At 41.4% G+C, this 22,389-nt stretch overlaps 1 protein-coding gene across 3 annotated transcripts in view; it reads right to left on the reverse strand.

The window, feature by feature from the left end:
- The window catches only part of Crppa (CDP-L-ribitol pyrophosphorylase A), a 235,738-nt gene that overhangs the window by 197,525 nt on the left and 15,824 nt on the right, over positions 1-22,389 (reverse strand). For all 3 annotated transcript variants that reach the window (XM_075948043.1, XM_075948042.1, XM_075948041.1), the window contains exon 3: positions 3,151-3,300. In XM_075948043.1, coding sequence (XP_075804158.1) covers positions 3,151-3,300 — 150 coding nt within the window. The remainder of the gene's footprint in view (positions 1-3,150; positions 3,301-22,389) is intronic.

Genomic DNA, 22,389 nt, shown 5'->3' on the forward strand with positions numbered 1-22,389 from the left:
GTTAGTATCATGACTCTCTCTTCCTTCTTCTGCCCTAACTCATGCAGATTATCACCAGATCACATTTTACACATATATGACACTCGTGACGCTAGTTTTGGTAGGCTTAAATACGTTCCCATCATTGTGGACCCCTATTCATTGATCAATTTTGCTGTTCCCCTATCAGGAGAAGAAGCTAAAGGTGTTATCACCTCTTTACTAAAAGCTGTTACTACTCTAGGCCCTTCTGGAACACTAAAAACTGACGGTGCTCCTGTGTACTCTGCCAAGCTTTCTCAGGAATTTGGCCAACAATAAGCTGTAAGCCACATCACAGGCATTGCATCAAAGTCAATCTTTTGGGGAAGGAACCATTGAACAACTTAGTATGGATACCCATTCTAGTTTTTATTTTATTTTCTATTTTCTATTCTATATACTTTTTTTTAATTTGGGCAAGGGTTAGCCAAGTTTTAAATCTCGTCTTACTGCTGCAGATGAGCATTTTGGATCCTCCCCCGCCAAGAAAAATAACCATTCAGGTTCATGGTCCTTTGGAGAGATGTGTATCTGGTCAATGGAACGGCCCAGATCCAACAACTCACTGGAGCTGGGGCTCTCTTTGTGTGTTTCCTCGGGGTGCTGAAAAGCCAGTGTGGATACCAAAAGATGGACTTGATTCGTGGAAGGTGGATGAAAAGGCTCATGGGTGTCTACAGAGGCTTCCCCTGAAGAAATCAAACTAAATAGGGCAGCAGAGTCATTGAGCCAAGAATGGAATCTACCAACAATGACTCAGATGAGGGAACTAAGGATGAAATCAGGGGGGGGGGGGGGATGAAGAATTGCTGTTCCTTGATACATTGTCTCTGGTGATGGCATTTGTTACTGCTAAGACATACCTGGCATAGTGCACCTGGTCCTGTGTTTTACTTTGCTAACTAGGAAGAGAATAACATTCCTATTTATTTTAATTATTCTCAATTTAACTGGTGTTAGATTCCTAATCACCTTACAGGAATATATGGTCACATGACAATTTAAGCATAGATATTCAGGCCTTGAATGATAGAATATTAAATATTCAGCATTTAAAGTTAAATGAATAGCCCTTTCCATTGCTGCACAAAACCTAGCAAAGGTTTTGGTCATACTTTTTGAGTCTCTAATTGAACGTCTAAAGAGGGGACCATAGGAAAGTCTCTGAGAATGTTTTTGTTGGTTATTCTGAGGGCTTTATAGCCTTGAGATTGATTTGCTACTCCATGTCTGCTTCAAAGATGGACTTGCACATACTGAAGGGGGGGACTGCAGGGAATCATGTGTCCTGGTCTAGCTCCCTTGAGAGGCTTGTGTCACAGGTGTTTCAGGTTAGAGTCTGGGTCTCTTGGGCCACTGTATGATTTTCAGTGCCTGAGAAAACAAGGCACTCCTTCCGGCAATGAAGCATTCAGGCTGCCCGTGCTTCTCTGCCTTCCCTAGAAGTCAGTGAAGCATATAGAATTCTGACAGGACAATTAGTCTTAGACATTAATCTTGTGTACTCTGTACAGCCTGAAAACATCATGGTATCCTAGCAACTACCATTGTCTTGATCCTGGCAACTGCCATTGTATTGTTTCTGATACAGGTATAAAAAGTCTGATTGCTTGTAATAAACTTGTCTCAGCCTCAATCTTGCTGTGACCCCTCCAACCAGGCCTGATGACGACATTCTCACAGACCATAATTAGGTAACTCTGGCTTGGTAAGTAAGCGCTGTTGCTTACAGATGTTAGCATAAGTTCTGTGATTGCACAGAAAGGGAAAAAAAGTGTGCAGAGCCCATGGTCTCTATCAAACTGTGGTCTAATTGGCCATCATCCAAGTTCTAGTCAATACCATCTTTCTACCTGGTGCTGAAAGAATTTTGGATGTTCACGAAGCCAATCTGCTTCTGTTTACAGGATGTTTGTATATCAAAACTGTCATCCTGAAACAAGTAGTAATTTGGTTCCCATACTGCTTCTGCTTAAAGGAAATAATTTGATTTTGTAATTGCTCCTCAACACAGAATGCTAGCCTTTGGAATGCTTCTATGCACTATAAGTGTATATTGTTCCCATTGGTTAATAAGAAAAGCTTTTTGACCAATAGACAGGCAGGAGAGGGTTAAGTAGAACAATCAAATAGAGGACTTGGATGGGGAGGAACGGAGTCAAGAGACACGAAAGCATCCACCCAAGAAACAAGACGGCAGCAGACCAGTAAAAGCCATGCCACATGGCAATACATAGAATAGTGGAAATGGGTTAATTTAGATGTAAGAGCTAGTTAGTAATAAGTCTTAACTATAGCCCAAACAGTTTGTAATATATATGAATAACCACTACCATTCTGTAATCTAATTACCATTACCCTATAACCTTAACTGCCCATCTCTCTCAACACATTCGCGGATTCCCCAATGCCAGTTGAGTACTGAGTTACTCCACCTTATTTTACAGAGAAGTTTCTGAGAAACTGATTGTGACACTCAGTAATGACTTATTCACATATGTAAATTAGCAATAAAATTATATAAGTACAGAAGGTTTCCAAATGAAAGAAAAAATACAGATACCCAAGTATCAATTTGTGGGGGTGATATTTTTATAGTTACTTAACTTAAATATTTAATTAAGATGTCTAGATCTCTATGCAGAAAATTTATCCTCATGAAGCCCTGTTTATAAGGTGTGTGTGGACCAGCGTTTAGGGACCCTGGTGTGGGAATTATCGGAATGCACAGCCCTGTTTACAGTAAACACCTGCATTCCTTCTGCAAATGTGGAATTTCTGCACGTGCTAGCCAGAGGAAACCTATGTGACCACTCTACAACCACGGGCTTTGAGCCTCTAATGGACTTCTAGGCGTTACACACATTTCTGCATTTCCAGTGCTCCAGAATTGCTGTCTGTGACCCATCAAAAGAAGGAGAGAGCTTCAGCCGTTTCCAAAGGAATTCTCCCTGCATGCCTGCATGTCTGTTCTACACCAATAGAGTACTCTCATTGCTCGCCTGTGGTACACTCCGCCCTGGAGCACAACAATATGCTGAGTCTTGCAGGTTTTTCTAGAAATTCGAATGTGGATGCGGTTTCAAAGAGCACAACAGAATAGTAGCTTTTGGAAAGCCCGATTCTTACCTGTTGATATGCTTTGTAGATCACATCAAAGAGGAAAGCCTGTGGCATTTCACTGGCCCTGTGTTTGGCGCGGTCCAGTGAGTGCTCTAAGCGGCCGTCAGCAGAGGGACTGATGACAGTGGACACCAGAGGCCGGATGGCTCCTGCTGCCTACAAGGGAAAAGAAACCTCAACAAACGCTTGCTCAGTTCACAACTAATAGCTAAAATTTAAAAAACAGTTTCATAGGATAGCACAGCCAAGCATGCACTTCAACATGGAAATACCATTTTCACTGTATGTTCAACTGCTTTCCCACATCAGGCAGGTAACATGGCTCAGCAAGGAAATAAATGTGTTTGTGATCAATCCAAGTGGCCCGAGTTTGACCCTGGCACCCACATGGTGGAAGGAGAAAACAGACTCCCACCGACAGGCCTCTCACCTTCCCATGGACGGGCCCCCCACCTTCCCACAGACAGGCCCCTCATTTTCCCATGGACTGAATCCTCACCTTCCCACGGACTGACCCCTCACCTTCCCACAGATGCGCCCCTCACCTTCCCACGGACTGACCCCTCACCTTCCCACAGATGCGCCCCTCACCTTCCCACGGACTGACCCCTCACCTTCCCATGGACTGACCCCTCACCTTCCCATGGACTGGCCCCTTACCTTCCCACGCATGGACCTCTCATTTTCCCATGCACATGGTGTCACGTGCACCCTCACACGCCTCTCACACACCCATAAATAAATGAAATACACAACCCTTTCCATTGTAAGCTACTGAGATCAAACTCTCTAAAGAAGGTTACAAGACAATTGGGTTTTCCCTGAAGTTGGGAGGGAAAGAAAGACTATTGTGAAACAATTAAAATGAGTTTCAAATTAATGCTTAGAAATGAGTGTGCTTTCAGAAAATTTAATTTACACATTGGATCATTAAAGGAAGAAACTCCCCAGGATCACGACTTTGAGACTAAACAACCTGAATAGCAATGAATTTATGTCTTGCTCTAATTCATTTCACAAACAGCTCTTTTCAAACACAATGTCCAGGCAGCACTTGCTCAGGCATGGCACGCATCCCTTCATTTCCATTCCTACGAGGAAAGCTCTGGCTTATGAAGGGCTGCGGCGAAACTGCACGTTAAAGACGGCTCCTTCATGCCTGACCCTCTGCCCTTTACTTTCAATAGGTTTTCACTTATGGTCTTGACTGTCCTTACCAGACAACTACCTCAGTAAAGTAACCTCAAAGGAAGCATCCATGGGGGCTGGGCTGTCAACTAACCCTTTGTATCATCAACATGCCATTTCTTCAGAGAACTGTAACACGACAGTCCCAGCCCATGACAGGAATAAACAAACAGAGGAGCCTGCTCTAAAGAGGACACCACCAGAGCAACACGGTCTACGTGCTACTTCACAGAAGAGGACATCATCACCAGAGCAAGATGGTCTACCTGCTAGTTCACAGAAGTCACAGCCAGTGGGATGAAAACAGAGCTGATATATGAACCAAGGAGATGGTTTATAATTGCAACAATGTTTCCAGAACATCAAGTCAAAATGTGGATCCTAGATACAACTGCAAAAGTGAGACAGCCAATGGTGAGGGGAAATAGTGCCACCACCTACCATAAGCCAAAGGTGAGGGGAAACAGTGCCCAACACCTACCATAGAGGTTAAGGACCCAATGGAAAAGAAACACAATTACTCTAATTTTTAAGAAAAATATTAAACTTCCATGACAACTACCTATAGGCAGTACTAGAGTTCCAAGCCAAACCATAAAAAAAAAGAAGAAAGAAAGAAAAGAAAAAAAACAAAACTAAGAGAGAATGTGTGATATCTAAAAATGGGAGGGCAAAAAGCATCATAGACTTTTCCCAATGAAATGGAAATTAAAAGGATGAAATGCATATTTTAAGTAATTTATTTTTATTTTGTGTGCATCGGTGTTTTGTCTGCATGTATGTCTATGTGAGGGTGTTAGATTCCCTGGAACTGAAGTTACAGACAGTTGTGAACTGCAATGTAGGTGCTGGGAATTGAACCTGGGTCCTCTGAAAGAGCAGCCAGTGCTGCCAGGGCTCTTGACCACTGAGCCATCCCTCCAGCCCCTGAAATGCATTTTTAAAACCTTTTTAAAAGTAATCACTGAGAGCCTGTAAGAACTGTCCCAAAGGTCTGCGGCCAATAAAAACTATATGAAAAAATCTGAATATTGGTTGTAAGAAGAAAAGTGTATGCATTTAAGCAGTGACGTTCTTCTTCCCATCCTCAACCCAGTGGAGCAGCAGCTACCTGTGAGGCAGTGGAGCTTTAAAGGGGGAGAAGGAGAGACGGATGGGGAGAGGGCTTGGGGGAAACTAAAACCAAAACAAACAAAAGCACGGCCAGTCAGTTCCAGCTCATACTGGAAAAAGTAGGGAAGCAGCGGTCCCTTCAGCAACTTGTAGAGACTCTGAAACTGTGCGGTGTGCCCAGATGTTCTCCTGTTCACATCGAGGGCAAAATCTCTATGCCAGGGAAAGACAGGCAGAACCACAGCCCAAATCTTCAAGGCTCTGTTTTAGTGGCAGCACAATGACTAGGGTGTCACTCCAAAAGAAGAGGCTCCATATTGCTCCACAGCTTCACAGCAGGAGTAATTGTCCATAGTCGGGGAGACCAGGACTAAAGTGAAAGGCCTATAAACATCCTCCAAAAAGAACAGAAACTCAAACTAAGTGCATTCTTGGAAAAAGGAGAATACTAGAATGAGCAATTAAGAGAATACTGGAATCTACGTGAGACCAAAAGAAAGCTAAGTTGAAGCCTGGCTATTTACCAGAAGACACAGGAAGCAGAGCAAGCAAAACTCCCACCCACTAGGATCAAAACAAACTTTAAACATTGGTCTTAAACCTAGCCCTGCAGAAAGGCCAATGTTTAATCGGGTCAGATTGCAGGGGAAGTATGCCACCGGAGTTATAAAAAACGAGAGCGGAAGAGCTAGCGGAGGAGGATGCTGAACCATTAGAGTGATGCTAAGAGACGGGGGGGGGGGGGTCAAAGCATTCAGAGCCAACCACATCGAACCCCGTCATCTCAACTGCTATACAAACCCAACTTTCTAAAATCCAAGCAAGCGACATCAGAAGCTATCTGTGCAAAAGGCTCACGACGGATGCATCAGCCATATCACAAGCAAGCAAATAAAATCTCTTGGAAAGTAAGCAGTAGGAACAAGTCAATATCTGGGAGGAGAAACACTCATTTTTGAAAACATGGCATCTTTAATAAAGCATTACACCCAAAGACAACAGTGTGACTGGCACATGAAGGAAAGAGGGAAGCGACGACCCTGCCACAGGTAAGGAGCAAATGTAGGTTTCAAGGCAGCTCTTAGTGCCGAATTAAGAGAGCTAAGGGAGTCATGTGTGAAGTGAAGCAAGGAATTCGGGGATTTTGTTTCTCCGATGGGAATTCTAGGATTGACAGCCAAGAAGAAGTAGCATGACTCTGCAGCAGCTAACCAGTTTGCCCCGTCTGAAACAGTGGGTCCTAGAAAGCAGTGGGCAGCAGTCACTCTGAAAGAAGATAATCTTGTTTACAGCAACAGAACCAACATCTCCAAAGACAAAATATAAACTAACACAAAAAGAAATGCTTTGCAAGTCAGCTCACTTTACAGATTAGATAATATGTTCTTCAATCTAAAGAAAATGAGCAACAAGAGCTCGTCTAAAGCACAGGGAAAAAAGCCACATGGTTAAAACACATCAGCAATGTCAGCTACCTCTGTGGAAGGAGGCCCAAGTCAGTGACCTCTCAGGAGGAAGGTCATTGGTTAAATAAAAAGAAACTGCTTGGCCCTCATTGGTTAGAAGATAGGTGGGAGGAGTAAACAGAACAGAACGCTGGGAGGAAGAGGAAGTGAGCTCAGACTCCACAGCTCTCCTCTCGGGAGCAGACGCCTCAGAGAGACGCCATGCTCCCAGCTCCCAGGCAGACGCACGTGATGAAGCTCCAACCCAGGATGGACATAGGCTAGAATCTTCCTGGTAAGCGCACCTAGGGGCGCTACACAGATGACTAGAAATGGGCTAAATTAATATGTGAGAATTAGCCTAGAAGAAGCTAGATAGAAATGGGCCAAGCAGTGATTAAATGAATACAGTTTGTGTGTTGTTATTTCGGGCATAAGCTAGCCAGGCAGCCGGGGTGCTGGGGACACGGCCCCGCCGCCCTTATTACTACAGACCTCTTCAAGACCAGGCTCAGACCAGCAACCTCCATGGGACCAGGCCTGAGCCAGTAACCTCCACCAGAGCAGGCCCAAGCCAGTGACCTCCACCAGAGCAGGCCCAAGCCAGTGACCTCCACCAGAGCAGGCCCAAGCCAGCAAACTTCTCCAGAGCATGCCCTAGTCAACAACCTCCACAGATGCAGGCCCAAGCCAACCACCACCACAAAATCAGGACTGAGCCATCAACCTCCATATGAGAGGCCCAAGCCAGCTACCTTCATGGGAGCTGGTCTGAATTACCTCCAGGATTGCAGAGTGGCCTTCAGGGGCACCAAGCAACCTCCGAAAATGTCAAGTAACGTCTAGAACCATGGCCTGGACTCTATCATGAGGAGCAACCATCTGAACCTTGGATTCACTGGTACCTGGAAGAGTGATCAAAGGAGACACAGACAGCCCCAACTATACCAATCAAAGGAAAAGATGTGTAGACAAGGTAAGAAACACACACAACACTACAAAGAGCAACACCTGAGTACTCTAGAACAAAAAGAAACAAACTCACCCAGAAGGGCAAGATGGCAGGAAATAATCAAATTGAAAACTGAAATTAACAAAATAGAAACAAAGAAAACAATACAAAGTCAATAAGACAAAGAGTTGATTCTTCAAGAATATCAACAAAATAGATGAACCTGTATCCAAACTAACCAAAAGGCAGAGGAAGAATATCCAAATTAAAAAGTCAGAAATGAAAAGGGGGACATAACAACAGATACAGAGGAAATCCTGAGAATCATCAGGTTATACTTCAAAAACCTATACACCAAAACATTGGAAAACTTAAAGGAAATGGACAATTTTCTGGATAAATATCACTTACCAAATTTAAATCAAGACCAGATAAGCAAATTAAATATAACTGCTAAACTATAACTGCTAAAGAAATAGAAACAATTTTTAAGTCTTCCAACCAAAAAAAGCCCAGGACCACATGGATTCAGGGCAGAATTCCCCAAGATTTCAAAGAAGAACTAATACCAATTATTTCAAAGAAGAACTAACCCTCAAATTGTTCTACACAACAGAAACAGAAGGAACATTGCCAAATTCTTTTTACAAGGCTACAATTTCCCTAATACAAAACCACATAAAGACATTACTAAGAAAGAGAATTACAGACCAATCTCACTCATGAATATCAATGCAAAAATTCTTAATAAAATACTGGCAAACCGAATGCAAGAACACACCATGACCAAGTAGGCTTCATCTTAGAGATGCAGGGATGGTTCAACATACAAAAATCTGTCAACGTAATCCAAGACATAAACAAACTGGAAAAAAAATACATGATCATCTCATTAGATACTGAAAAAGCCTTTGACAAAATACAACATCCTTTCATGATAAAGGTCTTGGAGAGAAACATACCTAAAACATAACAAAGGCAATATACAGCAAGCCAACAGCCAGCACCAAACTTAATGGAGAAATGGTATGGAAAGTCCTTCTGTATATGTGTTGCTTTTATTAGTTAATGAGTAAAGCTGCTTTCAGTCAATGGTTTAACAGAGTAAAGTCAGGTGGGAAATCCAAACAGAGATGTAGAGAGAGAGCGGGAGAAGTCAGAGAGACACCATGAATCCACCATGGAGACAGCCACTCTGGAACCTTGCTGGTAAACCATGAGTCTTATGGTAAAATATAAAATAATAAGAGTGGGTTAATTTAAGATTTAAGAGCTAGCCAATAAAGAGAGTAAGTTAATAGGTCAAGCATTGTTGTAACAATACAGTTTCTGTGTGGTTATTTTAGGTCAAGCAGCCTCCAACTATATAGAGAAACTCAAAATGATCCCACTAAAATTAGGAACAAGACAAAGTTATCTACTCTCTTCACAGAACTTGAAAAAATAATACTCAACTTCATATGGAAAAGCAAAAAACCCAGGATAGCCAAAACTATCATGTACAATAAAAGAAATTCTGGAGACATCACAATCCCTGACTTTAAATTCTACTACAGAGCTACAGGACTAAAAAAAAGCTTGGTATTAGCATAAAAACAGATAGGAGGTCCAATGGAACCAAATTGAAGACCTGGATATCAATTCACACACCTATGAATACCTGATTTTTGACAAGAAGCAAAGAATATCCAATGGAAAAAATAAAGTATATTCAACAAATGGTGCTGACATAACTGCATATCAACATATACAAGAATGAAAATGCATCCATATTTATGACCATGCACAAAACTCCAAATGGATCAAAGACCTTAACATAAAGTCAACAACACTGAACCTCATAGAAGAGAAAATGGGAAGTACACTTGAATGCATTGGAACAGCAGATCACTTCCTAAATATAATCCCAGTAGCCTCGAAACTGAGAGAAATAATTAATAAATGGGACCTCCTGAAACTGAGAAGATTCTGTAAAACCAGGGAAATGGTCATTTTCTCCCTTCATTTATTAACTGATTAAAAAGCAACTGAATTAATTAATAGATACATAATTCACATATTGAAATTTAACTAAAACAAAAATTGAATAGAGATAAAGGTGTCCAGAAATAAGGAAATGGCAATGGATGAGAACATGAATGTAATGCCCATAAAGAAAAAATGCCTACAAGAACTATAAACCGTACCTGCTTGTTCACTTTTCTCCTTCCAGCTTCTAGAAGGGGCTAGAGAGCTAATAATTCTGACAATGGATTTCACTTTGTAACACATAGAGGATATATGCATAATAATAATACATAGAAGGAAAGAAGGATTGAGTCATATGAAAACATGTCTGTTATGAAAACACTATGGAAATGTCAGTCTAATTTACAAAATATCCCTGTTTTACTTGATAGGCAAACACAAGTTCTTTTAATTCAGTATCAATTAATATTAGTAACTAATATTAACTGTCATCACACATTGCACATCACATGGCAAATATGTGTGCATATCTATGTATGTACATAAGTAAATCAGAAAATGACTACAGAGTTAAAAAGGCAAGCAGTTTCCAGGAAGCTGGGAAAGGAATCTTGGAAGTGAAGCCACCTGGAAAGGCACTAGGGCTGAGGATGCAGAGTCAGACCGCAAGGTCAGAGCGACAGAATCCAGCAGTAGAGGTGAAAGTGAGGAACTAGTACCGAGAAACTGAGCAGATGGATGGACAGTTAGAGAGGTGAATGGAAGAAAATCAGACAGCAATTAGAGTGGGCCACAACAAAACCATGAACCCACCAAACCAAAGCACCTGAGGCAGTCATTCCTCTGACGGTCCCTTGATGCACATAGTTGATCAATAATAGGTCGATGGGGCTCCCGCTGCTGCAGTTTCCAGCTCTTCATGTATGGAGTCCAGACAAGGGATCTGTCACCTCTCCTCTCTCTACAGTGCCTACGAAACACTCAGGCATGTTTTTCCTGAACATATGAATATGCTCATGTGTACCAATTACCCCATACCTCTGTGAACAGGACCTTTTCTACTCCCAGTAACAAGTTAATTATCAGTCTGTGCTGCACGAATATTGCTGACTAACCTTGTGTCAGCCCAGATACACAGCCATCTTCTATGTTCAAAGTGGAGTCAACAGCTGCTTGCAAAATGGTATCACCAATAAGAAGGTGAAGTCTGAAAATCCAACATTTTACATAACAATGCAACAATTCGGAGTAGAGTACCTACAGTCTGCTCTCAACAATGTCTCTTAAGCTCAACAGAATGAGGGAGTAAAATCTGACTTCCACTAACGTTTATATTGTAGGCCTAATAGACCACGCTAAGAAAATAACACAGTCCTGGTTAGGGTTCCTCTTGCTATAATGAAACACCATGACCAAAGCAACTTGGGGAGGGAAGAGTTCATCTGGCTTGTGTTTTCATGGCACTGTCCATCACAAAGGCTGTCAGAACAAAATTCAAACAAGGCAGGAATCTAGAGGCAGGAGCTGATGCAGAGGCATGGAAGGGGGCTGCTTATTGGTTTGCTCCTCGGGGCTTGCTAGGCCTGCTTTCTTATCGAACCCAGGACCACCAGCCCATGGGTGGCCCCATCCATACTGGGCTTGGACCTCCAATATCAATCGCTAATTAAGAAAACGCTCTATAGGTTGGCCTACAGCCTAATCTATGGACATATATTCTCAATTGTGTCTCCCCCCTCTCCAATGATTGGAGCTTGTGTCAAGCCGAGTTGATATAAAATTAGTCAAACACACATATACACACACACATACCAGATAAAGAAATAAAAAAATATTCTGTATAAAATCTTCTCCAAACCTAATTGTATATTTGCTACAAAGCAAGTCTCAACAGATACCAAAATAATTGAATCCCCTCCCCCCCATATCTTATCAGACCACCACAGATAAAAGCTGGATCTCAACAACAAATACAAAGAAGGCCTACAAACTCATGAAAACTGAATATCTCTTTACTAAGTTACCACTGAATAAAGGAAGAAAGAAGTTAAAGACTTCCTAGAGTTCAATGAAAATGAATGCCAAAAATGACCACACTTATGGGACACAATGAAAGCAGTGCTAAGAGGAAAGTTCACAGCACTAAGTGTCTTCTTGGAGAGACTGCATACTAGCAACTCAATAGCACACATGAAAGAAATAAAAGTATCCCAAAGGAAATATTCATTGAATGCAAAGAGTATAAATATTTTTTTAAAAAATCAATAACACACACAAACAAATGGGAGATTGAGGAGAATTGTGAATTCAGGCCAGGTTAGGCTACACAACTAAACTCTGACAAGAAGAAAAGAAAGGAAGGAAGGAAGGAAGGAAGGAAGGAAGGAAGGAAGGAAGGAAGGACAGAGAGAGAGAAAGAGAAAAGAAAGAAAGAAAGAAAGAAAGAAAGAAAGAAAGAAAGAAAGAAAGAAAGAAAGAAAGGGAGAAAGGGGGAGAGAGAGAAAGGGAGGGAGAGAGAGAGAAAGAGGGAGAGAGAAGGGAGAAAGAAAGAAAGAAAGAAAGAAAGAAAGAAAGAAAGAAAGAAAGAAAGAAAGAAAGAAAGAAAGAGAAACAGAGTTATTATGGTCAGAGTCTGTACTCACTCAGTCTTAATAAAGCTCTCACTCCAAACCTCATTAAGTAAAGAGACGATTTCATAGAGAAAAGAAACAGAAAGATGCATTCATCATGAAGGAGTACAAACAGAGCTAGCAATCGCCAAGTATGCTTCCCAGTCCTAACATGAGGATAAGGTTTACACAGCAAAACTAAGCAGTCCTATGGATCTGTCCAACACCAGTGCCTCAGCTCCTGTCTCTCAGGCATAAATCTTTCTCTAAGAAGCAAGTTCCTGCTTCAGCTCTCTCACCCATCACAGGATGTCTAGAGAAATTACAATCTCTTGGGGCACATTGTTTTACTAGTTTGATAACCAAATGGAGGAATGCACACATCTCTTTAAAATATCTTCATTCATGCCAGATGGGCTTCAAAAATTGGTTCATTTAAATCTATGATACACTAAATATGACTGGATTAATAAACTAATCAAGAGGCAAAAACTGTCAAACCAGATTGTAAAAATCCAGCTACATCTATCCATAAGGATGTATAATTAACATGCAAAGATACAAATAAATTGAATTAAAAGATTTTAAAAGACTGTACAAACTATGACCATAATAAAGGTAAACAGCAATATATATACATATATATATGTGTATATATACATATATATAATGAAAACAGAAACTTTAGTAGAGACAAATAAGGCTATTTTTTAGTTAAAAGGATAATCTATCAAGAATGTATAAGAACTAAACATATTAAGCCACCAATTCACAAAACTCCACGATGAAAACCTTCAATAATTGAAAAATCAACACTGTGAATTTGTTGGCAAGATTTTGACTAGTCTTCCATCAAAAGACTTAACAAAAACTAGAGTTATCTGAAAGGAGGGAACCCCAACTGAGAAAATGCCTCCATAAGATCCAGTTGTAGGCAGACCTGTAGGGCATTTTCTTAATTAGTGATTGATGGGGGAGGGCCACTGTGTGTGATCCCATTCCTGGGCTGGTGGTCCTGGGTTCTATAGGAAAGCAGGCTGAGCAAGCCATGAGGAACAAGCCAGTAAGCAACTCCCCTCCATGACCTCTGCATCAGCTCCTGCCTCCAGGTTCCTGCCCTGTTTGAGTGCCTGTCCTGACCTTTTTCTCTGATTAACAGCAATATGAATGTATAAGCCAAATAACCAACCCTTTCCTTCCCAACTTCTTTTTGGCCATGGTGTTTTGTTGCAGCAATAGAAACTCTAACTAAGACAAAGACCTTCACTGAAGTCACATCAATTAGGCAGACCAACATGGAAATGAAAGCCTTAAAAAGTGCTTTAAGCCACACAAGCCTTACTGAATGTGCCAACCAACAATAGCAAAATAAAAAATGGAAAATTCTCCAAGGCAGACCATAAATAAGGCTGACTAGGAAAAAGATTGAAACTGATGGTGACTGCCAGCACACATCGGTCTATAGGCCACTCAGAGGGGTCTGGGAGACCCACGGAGGCTTCCAGCAGAGACACAGCAGCAGAGAGTACGCCTGCAGAACACACAGTATCTCCACAACTATGGAAAAAAGTTCTTAGCGAAAGATGCTTTCAGAAGTGGACTCATGGGGCAGCGCATGGAGGACAGAGAGGTGGCACCAGTGACGAGCACAGGAGCACAGCTACCACTGGACCTGTGTTGTCACAGCAGGATATGTTGATGCCCGTGGTCCATGTAGCTGCCTGCGCCTATACTGATGTTTGTGGTCTGTGCTGCCAAGGCAAACCATGTTGAAGTCCATGATTAGTGCTGCAGCTAGGGTAGGGACCTGGTAGATGTCTGGGATCTGGGCTGCCACATGAAAACTTGTTGATGTCTACCATCTGTGTTGCCACTGGAATCTATGTGGGAGTCTATGATCTGTGCTGGCCCTGGGCTGGCTGTCATGGGCAGTGAAGTAACGCCAGCAACTGCGAAAACATTGCATCACCAGCTGCTTCCCTCCGAGAGAACAGCCCTGTGGTCTTCAAGCTGAGGCGTGGCGCTGACCTGGATGCCACTGTAGCCCTTAGAGATTGCAGAGGATGACAAGAGTCAGAAGGAAAGAAGAGGGTGCCACGGTACATCTGGAAAGCAATCTAACCCCCAAAGTCGCTGCAATATTCCACAAAAACAGTAAGTTTTGCAGCTGAGAAGGAAGATGTCTTGAGGAGGAAGATGAAGGAAAGGCTCCAGAGAAGAAACCTGCAAGAGATAGTTGGCCCAAAATGCTCAAAAATCAAGCCGAAATAGAGAAGTCTTTCAGCTATCAATACCAAGATGAAAATGTGAAGAATCTTTGAAATAACCGGGGTGGGGGCCCTAAAACAACAAAAGCACTTGGTGGTGTTTCACCTTCATTGCCAGCTTGATAGACTTTAGAATCGCCATGGAAACATACCTCTGTGAACATCTATATGTTGTGTCTACAGGAAGGTTGAAGCCATTGAGGAAGATCCACCATGAGTGTGTGTAGGTGAAAAAGAGAGACAGACAGAATCTTACTCTGCTACCCCATAAAACACCACCAAACTAGATGTGCAACAAAAATCACAGAAGGAACACCTTGTCAATGGCTAAACTTGGAAAGAAAATATCCACTTTAATTCTAGTCTTAGCAAATATTGCATTTGTGTGTTAATAAACCTTTTTCACTGAATCACTGGATAGAAACATCCATCCTGAGCATACTTCTCCCAACCTCATCTGAAGGCAAATCATAGGACAGATATTCGAACAAAGGTATAAATTTAGCCAAAGAAGAGCTTCCAGACCAATATGTCACTTCCGCAGCGTGAACAACAGAGTTTCCTGGGCTCCCACGGGGTGATTCGGGACTCAGAGCTCATGGTTTCACTAAAGAACCCTTTTATCAGCTCTGCATTTAAAGCAACACAAAGGCTGTACTTCTGTAACAACATGGGCCCAGCCATCCAGGAGGCTCCTCATGTCAGATTGCTAGCCCCAGACCATAATCAAATACAAGTAATTCATAACATTAATTCTGCTTATAAGTCAAATTTTCAAATACAGAATAAATTACCATCAAGTGATTTTCTATCTCTGCCCCAAAATCCACACCAGGAACCCATGGCTTGGGGTTGGAAAGCTGAATGCTAACAAATATTTTCCTAATGAGCACAAATGGAGCTAAGAGGATTACCACCGGACCAGTAATCACTGCTAACTATAGCCATATTGCATAAGCCCAAGATTACACACATACAGTCCCACCAATATCTCCAGCTACATAAATATCATTGTCTCCAAAGAAACAGCCTAAGTAACTCATTTTAAACTAGAAACTAGCTAAAAAATTAAGAATAATAAAATATTTCTTCCTATGTAAGAACAGATGTCTATGTGAAACTTCTGTTTCATAATACTCTGAAATTCCTTAAGGTGGTTTTCTTAACCCAATCAACAAACAAATTATCCAGAGCCATGTAGAAACTCTCATTACTGTCAATCACTCATTAGTTTAAGACAATTAGCCCTTTTAATAAATGTTAGTAATTTTGCTAAAGAGTAAAAAATTGTTAAAGAATAAAAAAAATCATTGTTATGTTAAAGAATAACAAACTAGTTAATTTCATAACGAACCAAGATAAGCACATATTACAATACTTTGAATTATGTTCTTCCCTACTTTGTGACTGCCATATCAGTGATCCTTATCTAGGGACCAAGAAGCAAACAGGGAGGAGGCTAAACATCCAGTAGCACATGAGGCCACTCCTATACCCAAAATTTGTATGAAGCAGAAAGTCAGAGTTGAGAACCTATGTGCAACAGACTTAAGTATCGAAAGAAACTAAGAGCCTGTTTGCATGGGCAAAATTCCTGTTTTAAAACACTTGAAACTCAAAATAAATAAGTAAATTAAAAATAAGTAAGTAAATAAATAAATAAAAATAAAATGCTTGAAACTCGACCCAATATAGGCAACAAGTGCATGAAGCTTTTCTCTATGAGATTAAGACGTCAGGTGAGCTGTCACGCAGTGCTAAGGACCCAGACAGGAAAATCTCTGACATAAATACAATTTCCATGACTAGACAGAAAAAAAGTGCAGCAAGAGGTCAGTAGCCAAGCTCTGCTCTCACAGAACCTTGGCGGCATCTGGGGAGGTGGAGGGAGAAACACTGCAGTGGAGCAGGGAGGCCCAGTGTCAGGGAAAGAGGGGGAACAAGGGGTTATGTTTTAACACCCAGTGGCTCACACCACCAGTCAGTCAGACCTAGACAATCCTAAACATCCTCTAACTCCCATCTCCACCTCAGTGACTTGGATAGGACTTCACTATCTCTGCTATCGACTATTATAGTAGTTTTCAAAGTAATTGTCTAGTATGCAGCTCTAGACTACCTACCACACCATGGAAAATCATCTTCCTGACATCTCCATCTGGTGCTATCATTTGGTATTGGAAGGGGACAGGGCAGGAGTCAATGCCTCCACCACTGTTATCAACTTCAAGGCCATCTCTAGAGAGGATTAAAATATTCTAACACAAATCTAAAGCACAGTCAAAGAAAAAGACAAATTCGAGGAGCTCTGCTGAGCTGGAGGCTGAAAACAAAAGATTTTGAAATCAAGAGAAAGGCCTAAGCATAGGAAATTTGGGAGATCTCAGTGTATTAGCGGAAGCCCATGTCTGCACACAAATGAGTTGTGCACACAGAAGAAATAGTCCTTTTTCAAAAGGTTAACTGTGGCATGAGAAAAATCAAAAAGTATAAGAACAAAGAATACAAATTTTCAATCTCCAGGGATTAGGGAAAGGCCTGCATTTAAGGGGCATAGTAAACAAGGGCACCATGGAATTCTCTTAGGCATTGAAATTATCCTGTATTTTGTAGTGGTGCTTTCAAGGGTCTGCACACAGTTTGTTGAGAAAATGGGTGGAGATTCCTGCCCTGGCTTGGGTTTCAGCAGACACCAGCAATAAGGACCAGGGCCCTACCTACACTGGTTTTCTTGTAGCAGTTCATGAAGGGCTAGATGGCATCTATTTATACAGTACAAGAACAGTAAATCAGGAGAGCAGAATGCCCAGAGGCCAGCTAAGAGCCTTTGACAATTCTGGTGCCCAGTCAAGATGGCAAATGGTAATACATGAATCTTGATGCTACATGTTGTTCTGATTGCCAACTGCCGGGCACCTAAGAAGGCCTTGGGTTCCTTATAGAACCCCAGAGAAGCAGTCACCCTAACTGCCTTCAGAATAACAATTCCAGGCCAACAATAGGGGATCTCTTCAGCCCTCCTCTCCCAAGATACAAGCCCTTTTCTTTGACCTTCCAAGGACAAAATAGTTTTATGGTAGTGTGAATGAAAAGGGCCCACCTAGGCTTATAGGAAGTGGCACTATTAGAAAGCTAGCCTTGAAGGAGTAGGTGTGGTCTTATTGAAAGAAGTGGGTCACAAGGGTGGGCTTTGAGCTTTCAAAGGCTCAAGCCAGGCCCAGAGTCACTCTTAGAACTCACAGCTCCTCGTCCAGCGCCATGAATGCCCACATGCCGTAATGTTTTCCTCCATGACAACAGTGGAGGAAGCCTATAAATTTTAAGCCATCCCCAATTAAATGCTCCCCTTTATAAGAATTACCGTGGTTATAGCGTCTCTTCACAGCAATAGAACATTGGCTAAGATAATTGTACATTTCTAGAGTCAAAATCAAGTTTTTAACACACACTTCTGCCTTTTTATATTTAATGGAGCATCCAATACCAAACAAACCAAAAGAAATTATGATCACACTAAAAAAATGTGAATTTTACTTTAGGTTTTATTAAAAATAAACAATATAGGCTGTAGTAGGAGCTGCGGGCCTCTTCCCAATTAGGTTTCTCAGAGATCAATAAAGGAGCCCCAAAAAAGATGAGACGATGGTTCGAGAGAAGAGCAGATAGAAGGAGAGAGGAAAGAAATTACAGAAAATAGGGTCACAGATATCAAAAGAGCCACTCAAGAAGGGCCAGCTGGCTAACACTGCCAGGTATAAAACTGTTCATTGTGTTAGCTCCAGCTGGTCCACTATGGAATACAATTCTCTGAGCAGCTACCATGTTAGTGTGGACATCACAGATTGAAGTGAGCAATCCCTGCAAGAATGCTCCTGAATCAGACAACAGTCCCAGGGGATGTTCAGACCATGTACTAGCCACAAATCCAGAATGCCCCCATGTCCTTACACAGGTCTCATAAACCAGCACCCAAATCTCAGGGAAGCGCGACACTTACAATTCCAGGTTAGTCATAAGATCAGACCAACTCCCAAATGAAGAGCCGTATCGGATATGGTCTAGAAAAATCTGGAATACAAAGTTTCCATGGATTCAGAACACAGGACTTAGTACCTCAGTGTGTTTACAATAATCAGGCAAGTTTTCCCAGCTTCAGGGTCTACAGATTTCCTGCAGCTTCCTGACTGCATACTCATGACTCATTAAATTGATTCCCTGCAATTCAATTTTATCTGGAGCTCCCTCTTCACCTATGCGAAGGGGGGCCAGCACAAAGAATTAATCCTCTAGTTGCATCACAGGCCTTTTCGGTGCCCAACTTCCATCCCGAATTACCTCCTCTCTAATGAGCATCAGGTGTGAACCCAAGACCAGAAATTTAATTAAAAAAAAAAACTATTAGTTAGAAAGTCCAAGTCTATAGATTCTTCCAAGAACTTGGAACAAATGTCAGTGAAATACTCTATTATAAAGGATACTATAAAAATAATTTTGTTTCTGAAACAAGAAGTCCCAAGATATTAAAAAGAATAGTTCTAGAAGAAGTCATATTGCTATGCCTTGGGAAATAAGCTGAGATATGGAAGTACAGAGAGCAAATATGTAACTTGCTTAGGAAAACTGTAATAGATGCAAGGAAGCACAGGAACATCAAATGTTTCTCTAAATGGAGGTTTCCTTCCCGACTGCAAGTTCCCAAATGAACACTCAGAGGCTTAATATTAATTATAATTATTTGTCCAATGGCTCAGGCATACTGCTGACTAGCTCTTACAATTAAATTAACCCATTTTACTAATCTGTGTATTACCAGATGGCTGTGGCTTAACAGTAATGTTCCAGCATCTTATTCCTTTGGCGGCTCATGGCATTTCCCTGACCCCACCTTCTTTCTCTCCATATCTCTACTTGGATTTCCCACCTGGGTCTATTCTGCCTGACCATTGGTCAAAACAGCTTTATTCCTCAACCAATAAAATCAACACAAATTCACAGCATACAGGAGGAAATGCCACAACATTTTGCACCTAAAATCAAGAAGATGCACGAAGAGGTTCCCACGTCTCTTCCGGGGTTAAGTTTTGAAAACTGCTTGGTTGGCACTGCGGCATTTACAATCCACGGTATGATTATCAATGCTTAGAGCATGCAGTAGCTGGACAGGGCCAGTTCTCCTAACACCCAGCAGCCTGGCTGGCCCTGTGCACGAGTGCCGAGCACCTGGTAGACGTCATCCTTTAGTATCCTGGCATACTTCCACTCCCTAACATCCCCTTGTAAGAAATCCTCATTGCTTTTCACCAACATCTTAACTGTAGAACCATAAGATTACTTCATGTTTGGAAGAGATGGATATTTCTATTTTTGTCAAAATGGCATAAAAATTTTCTTTTAAAACCATTGCAATTGAAAAAAAAAACAAAACCAAGTCAGAATTTTACAAAAAGTTTTTTAAAAATATGACTGAGCTTATGACAAAATTTCCTGGGAGTAACAAAGAAAATGGCCAGAAACAAAGGAAATAAGATTATAAAAATGCTTTGGGCTAATGGGGATATTTAAATTTAATAGGAAACAAAGAATGATAACATCCTGCGCCTGTGCCACTTGGTTAGGACAGGCTGACACAGGCTTAAAAGGGACACAGCCCTTATTTAAAAGGTAGAACACCCAAGGAAAGGAAGGCCGCAAGCAAGACTGTCTTGGCTTTAGACCTATACAGCAGGGGCAACAGCTTCTGAAAAGTCCTCATAATCAGCTTGGCATATGTGGCGGAAGAGTTTGATTTAATGCTACCCAGCATCTACAAAACCGCAAGCCAAGAAACAATGCAACACTGCTTGAAGTTGGTAATGTGCTTGGATCTGCTGGCAGAAAGAACATAAATCCATGCTTCAGAAACGCACCCTCTCCCACGTCCCTGGGATTCTCCCTGATAAAGTCCTGCCAAACAAGATCAGGACTTGTTCCTCGACATCTGTTGCAGCTCAAACTATAAGGCAATGGAGGAAACAAATCACAAGCAAAAGTGAGCAGAAAGAAAAGTTGGAGAGCTCCCAAGAAGCACAATTAGCTGCAATGTATAAATGGTTTAGATATTAAAGAGCAAAATGTAAAATCAAAACCAGAAAGAGGACTAATCACATTTGAAAATGGACTAGAAAGAACTGCAAAGAACTGAAAAATATTAAATGGATTCCTAACCAGGAGATTAGACACAGCTAAAAAGTGAATGAAATAGAAAACAGATCACCTAGGACTTGGCACCCAGAAAGCATGGAAACAGGAAAAAAGCTAGACATGAAGATGGGATAAAAGGACCTAGCATGCATATGCATCAGGAAAAGGAAAATACAGGCAGAGAAGAAATGTGGCAGAGAATAACCAGACAATGTTTTGGAATTTTCTAGAATAAAGATATGAATGCAATTTCATAAAGGACAATAAACCCAAGTAAAAGAGGAGAGCAGCTCATCCAGGCATTTGCTATAACTGAACAAGCATGAGGAATCTATAAACATCTCTTTAAATGCAGTGTACTTCAAGGGACTATCAACAGTGTACTTGTTAGCGTCTTTTTTTTAAATGATGTATCAGTGTAGGTTTGTGGACCTGAGTCCAGTCACCAGTCAGGCCAGAAGAGGACAGTGGATCTCCTGAAGCCTGAGCTACAGGTGTTGTTAGCCACAAGACATGAATGTGGTATGAGCTTTATTTCTGCAAGAGTAACAAATACATGCTTTTTTTTTGTTTTGTCTTTTAACTTTTATTCTTCTCTCACACATTACATTCAAACCACAGTTTCCCACTCCCTCCAACCTTCCCAGTCTCTCCTCCCACCTCCTCATTCCCAAACCAACTCCTCCTCCAATTACCTCACAAAGGAGCAGCCCTCCAAGAATATCCACAGAGCAGGTCCTAACAAGTTACAAAAAGACTGGGCACAAACCCTCATATCAAGGCTGGATAAGGTGACCCACTAAACCATCTCTCCATCTAAATTTATTTTACAGACTTATCAAAAAGAAAGGAAAAAGACAACAGGAAAAAATGACAAAATCTATTTTTAAAAAAAATGAAAAAAATTCACTTAGTATTTTATACTCGAATTAACATTAATAGTAAGAAAGTAAGAATCTTGCCACTGGCCCTCTTTCCTCCATGTGGAACTTGAGAATGTGGCCACACAGAGAGAAACCGCATGCTGGGGACACTCCCAAGCGTCTGTATGCAGCCACACTTATTCCTAGTTGTTGGTGTACCCCATCTCCATTAACAGTTTTTAAATGAAACTGGAATAGAGGCAGCGGTGAGTGGGCATGGCTCAGGTCAGTCCTAACAAAGGCAATATTTACCCCCTCTGAACAAATACAACTTCTCTTGTCTCCACAACATTTGCATTTTCTAGATTTCACATCTAAGCTGGCAGGAAGTATTGTTTGTGTGTTACTGGGGTTCCTGGGGCAGTGTTATAGGCAGCTCTTATGGAAACTTTGGCAGGAGTGTATCAGTAAAAAACCTGTTCCTGAGAGTGGACCCGCCCACCTTATCTCAATGAAGCCTTTAAGCTCATCATCATTTTAAAGCTTGCAGATAACCAGAGCAATGCTCAATAAACTTTACCTATAAATACGTAAATATGTTCTGTCTAGTGGGGTCTAAGTGACTCCTCCATGAAGACCCCAGTTTTTCCTGTCTTTTAG

This window comes from Microtus pennsylvanicus, chromosome 14 (assembly GCF_037038515.1).
Source record: "Microtus pennsylvanicus isolate mMicPen1 chromosome 14, mMicPen1.hap1, whole genome shotgun sequence".
NCBI classification, from domain to species: Eukaryota; Metazoa; Chordata; class Mammalia; order Rodentia; family Cricetidae; genus Microtus; species Microtus pennsylvanicus.